At 41.5% G+C, this 4,002-nt stretch overlaps 1 protein-coding gene across 1 annotated transcript; it reads left to right on the plus strand.

Moving 5' to 3' along the window:
• The first annotated feature begins 2,201 nt into the window (after nucleotides 1–2,201).
• TXNDC2 (thioredoxin domain containing 2) lies at nucleotides 2,202–3,402 on the plus strand. Its single transcript, XM_007948921.1, has 2 exons — nucleotides 2,202–2,286; nucleotides 2,759–3,402. Exons 1-2 carry the CDS (start codon nucleotides 2,202–2,204, stop codon nucleotides 3,400–3,402), a joined length of 729 nt encoding a protein of 242 aa, XP_007947112.1.
• The last annotated feature ends 600 nt before the right edge of the window (nucleotides 3,403–4,002 follow it).

A 4,002-nucleotide genomic window follows, 5' to 3' on the forward strand; every position in this document is an offset into this window, starting at 1 on the left:
TCCCATTCATTTTTCTGTATTAGACCTCAGAAGGTCCCGGTGTCTTCATGGGTATAAATTATTCAACATACTTTATTCTTTCTTAACCATTCTCACACTTTACCCAATATTTCCCACTGTTTCCTTTGTGCCTCTCTTCTACGACCTTTACTTGCAGCTGTACCCATTAATTCCACTCAACAATCACCCACACCCAATCCTTCCTGCACCACTCCTCTGCTACAAGTGCCCCTTTGGGAACCAAAACCCTTAACCAGACACATCCTTCCCAAGTTTGTTTTTTCATCAACAACACCTTATCTACCCCCCCTGAGGCACAGTTTCTGCTCACTAAACATCTTTATTATGACCTATACCTCTGTAGCACCCAGCACTTACTTTTGGTGTAATGGAACTTTAACTAAATGTTTGAACTCCACCACTCCAAGCCCCTGCTTTCCAGTAACAATAGCACCCCACCTCACTTTATATGGGGAATCCGAATTTTCCTGACTATTACCTGAAACCAGAACCAAAAGATCTGCTTTTCTACCTATCATGGTGGACCTCAGTTTAACCTCCGCTTTTGCAGTGGGAGGAATAGCAGGTGGAGCCTTGGGTCATAGTATAATATCAGCCCAAGATTCCCAAAGCCATCTGGAAGTAACACTTGAAACCAACGCAGATTCTCTGGCTTCCCTCCAGCGACAACTAACCTCTTTAGCGCAAGTTTTACTTTACAGAATCAAAGAGCCCTAGACTTCTTAACAGCAGAAAAAGTTGGAACTTGCCTCCTTCTTAAAGAAGAATGCTGCTATTATATCAACGAATCCGGTATGGTGGAACAAAACGTCAATACGTTGACTCGACTGAGTGAGGAACTACGCAATGGACATCGAACGGGAACCTCACCATTTGAATGGTTCCAATCACCACTAACAGCCTAGTTATTACCCCTTATAGGACCTCTTGTACTAATTAAGTCTCTCTTTTTTCTTTTCGCCCCTTGCCTCCTTAGATTCCTCCAAAACCGGCTCAAAGAAATGTCCAGAGTTACTGTTAACCAACTACTTCTACACCTGTACACTCGCCTACCAACCAAACCAATTCCCACTAACACCAGCCTTTAACCCCCACTTCGACCCCATTCAGCAGGAAGCAGCCAGAATGATAACTTCGTCCTTTATCATCAAAAAAGGCTGGAATGTTAGGCAGAAACATGGCTGGCCAGGCGGGTGAATAACTGAGCAGGAGGGGATTATAAGAACTGGTCAAGCAAGGAGGCACCTGACCAGAGCCCATACCAGACCCCAACACATAGCCCTTGCTTGCGAAAGACCCCAGCACCTGACTCTTACTCACCAAAGCCCCCAACCATTTCCTGCCCATTATGTTAATGAAATGCTTCAACCTTACTTCCTACCCCCCATGCTAATGGGGTACTTTAACCTTATTGGTTCCTGTAACACATACCCTGCTCTCACTCCAGTCCCCTAAGAACCAGGAAGAAAATCACTATAAAAAACCCTTTCTTTCACCTGGGCAGTGCGACTTCTCTGGCCCCTCTCAGGGACTCATGAACCTTGCCCGGGCCCCTCTTGGGAGCGCAGAATAAAAACTTCTCTTTAACCCCACTTTTGTGCGTCCTCTTCTCCTTACTGCGACCCTACAACATGGTTAAAAGCATTTTCTTCATTGATGATTATGGTGAATGAGTCATAAAAGAGACAGCTATAGCTGGAGAATCCTGGAGGGAGATTTTAGGAAAGTTGGTTTCAAGTTACCAAACCTGGATAGAACATTTGGCAATCAGTGCCGTATAGTGTAGCAGTCAAGGGTGTGGGTTTTGTAATCTGCTCTGCATACTAGCTTTGTGACATTGAGCAAGTTACATAAACTTTTCCAAGCTTCAGTTGTCTCATTTATAAAAGTAGTGATCATAATGGTACTTACCTCATTGTTGTGAGTAATACATGACATAATGGTTATGAGTGAAAACCTAGCCTCATGTGCAGGGTAATCACCTAAGTGATTAAGCTCTCAAATATCATTGTTGTGAGTGCAGACAGAGGAAACCAACTGTAAGTGCTACACGATTTCAGGTTATTACTCATATTATGATGTTAGGTTGGAAAAAGCTGGAGGGTATGGCTGCGTCTTCACTATGAGGCAGATGAAGAATATATGAAGTGTAAGAAGTGGATGTAGATGGACAACTAAAAATGGAAAGTGATAAAGTTGGAGCCCTGGAAGAACTGAAAATGAAGCTGCATAATCAAGAAGAGATAAATGAAGGCAACACTAATGGTATGGGGGAAGGGAGAGAATAACCTCTGGGGCCTTAGTGCTAGGGAGTAGTTAGCAATGTTGATTCCTACCAAGAGTGCTGTAGTTAAAACAAACAAAAAAACCTTACATAAAAGATACATATAATTTCTTGTGATTTGATATCTTGAATGTGATTATTCAAATTAATATATCATATATATTAATATGGAGTTCTGGTAGCGTAGTGCCTAAGGCACTTGACTGCTAACCAGAAGGCTGACAGTTCAAACCCACCAGCCACTCCTCGGAAGAAAGATGGGACAATCTACTTCCGTAGTGATACCACCTCGGAAACCCAAGGGGGGGTCACTATGAGTCAGGTCTGACTCAACAATATTAATATATATTCATATATCATTTATCAGACTTCATGTCATCAATCTTCCTAGGAGTAAATGATCAAACTTCTTTTTGTTTCTTCCTTTGACATTTTATTTACTTTTTTGTTCAGAAAGTCCATTACAGGTTCTGTCCAGCAATGCCTCTCTCCCAGTTCCAGAGCTCTCAGAACCAGCCCAGGCTCAGGAGGAGGACTTGGCCCCAAAGATCACAAACATGCCTGAGATACCTGAAATGCCACAACCCAGGCAGGAGGCAGACATTCCACAGCTCACAGATGCAGCCAAGCCAGAGGAAGGTGTCACCCCGAGGTCCTCAGAACAAACTATCAAGCCCCTGGAAGGAGACACTCTGAAACCCTCAGAACAGACAATTGAGTCCCTGGAAGGTGATACCCCAAAGCCCTCAGAAGAAACAACTAAACCAGTGGAAAGTGACAAAGTGAAAGTGATCCAGAGCAAGGAGGACTTTGAGGCTGTGCTTAAAGAGGCAGGGGAGAAACTGGTGGTGGTAGACTTCTCAGCAACATGGTGTGGGCCCTGCAAAATAATCAAGCCACTATATTATGCCCTGTCTTACAAGTATGATGATGTGGTGTTCCTTGAAGTGGATGCTGATGAGTGTGAGGAGCTGATTAAAGATTGTGGGATCATGTGCATACCAACCTTTCAGTTTTACAGAAAAGAGGGAAAGGTGGGTGAATTTTGTGGTGCCCTTAAGGAAAAACTGGAAGCAATCATTACAGAATTAAAGTAATTGTGTATTCTGAAAACATTGTAAACTGTTGGCTGTTTATAGCTTGTGATTTTTTGTTATTTACAAAAAAAAAAAAAAAAGATCAAATATAACAAAGAGTTTATGTCCAAACATCACCTGATCATAAATTATAAATATTAATTCTACTCTTTTCCAAAAAACAGTTACAGCATTAAGCATATTGTGGCAATGTTTTTGTTGATAGGGAAATATGAAATTAGAATTTGCTTTGGTGGAGATTTGTCTCTTGATTTTCAATTGTGATATTTTTCACTTTCCCTTGAAAATTCAGGTAGCATATACAACAACATCAGAACTTTAGATAATTCTTCTGTAGACATATATGTTTTAAAGATGAGAAGAAACTTCTTTTTCTCTTCATGTTCATATGTCTTTGGGCTTTCTGAAAGGATACTTTTAGAAATAAAGAATTTGAAAGATTCACAAATCTTATCTAACATCCTCACGTGGGCCTTGAGAAATTAAATGGGTTCTTCAACCCTGAATGTGATCTATTGCTGGCAGAGCTGAGTCCAGGGCTATGTTTCCAAATTCCAAGTCTTGGACTCTTTTTACTAATCCATGCTCACAAAATCTGAG

The sequence above is a fragment of the Orycteropus afer genome, unplaced genomic scaffold (assembly GCF_000298275.1).
Source record: "Orycteropus afer afer isolate SDZICR_OR568_19922 unplaced genomic scaffold, OryAfe1.0 scaffold00232, whole genome shotgun sequence".
Classification (NCBI taxonomy): domain Eukaryota; kingdom Metazoa; phylum Chordata; class Mammalia; order Tubulidentata; family Orycteropodidae; genus Orycteropus; species Orycteropus afer.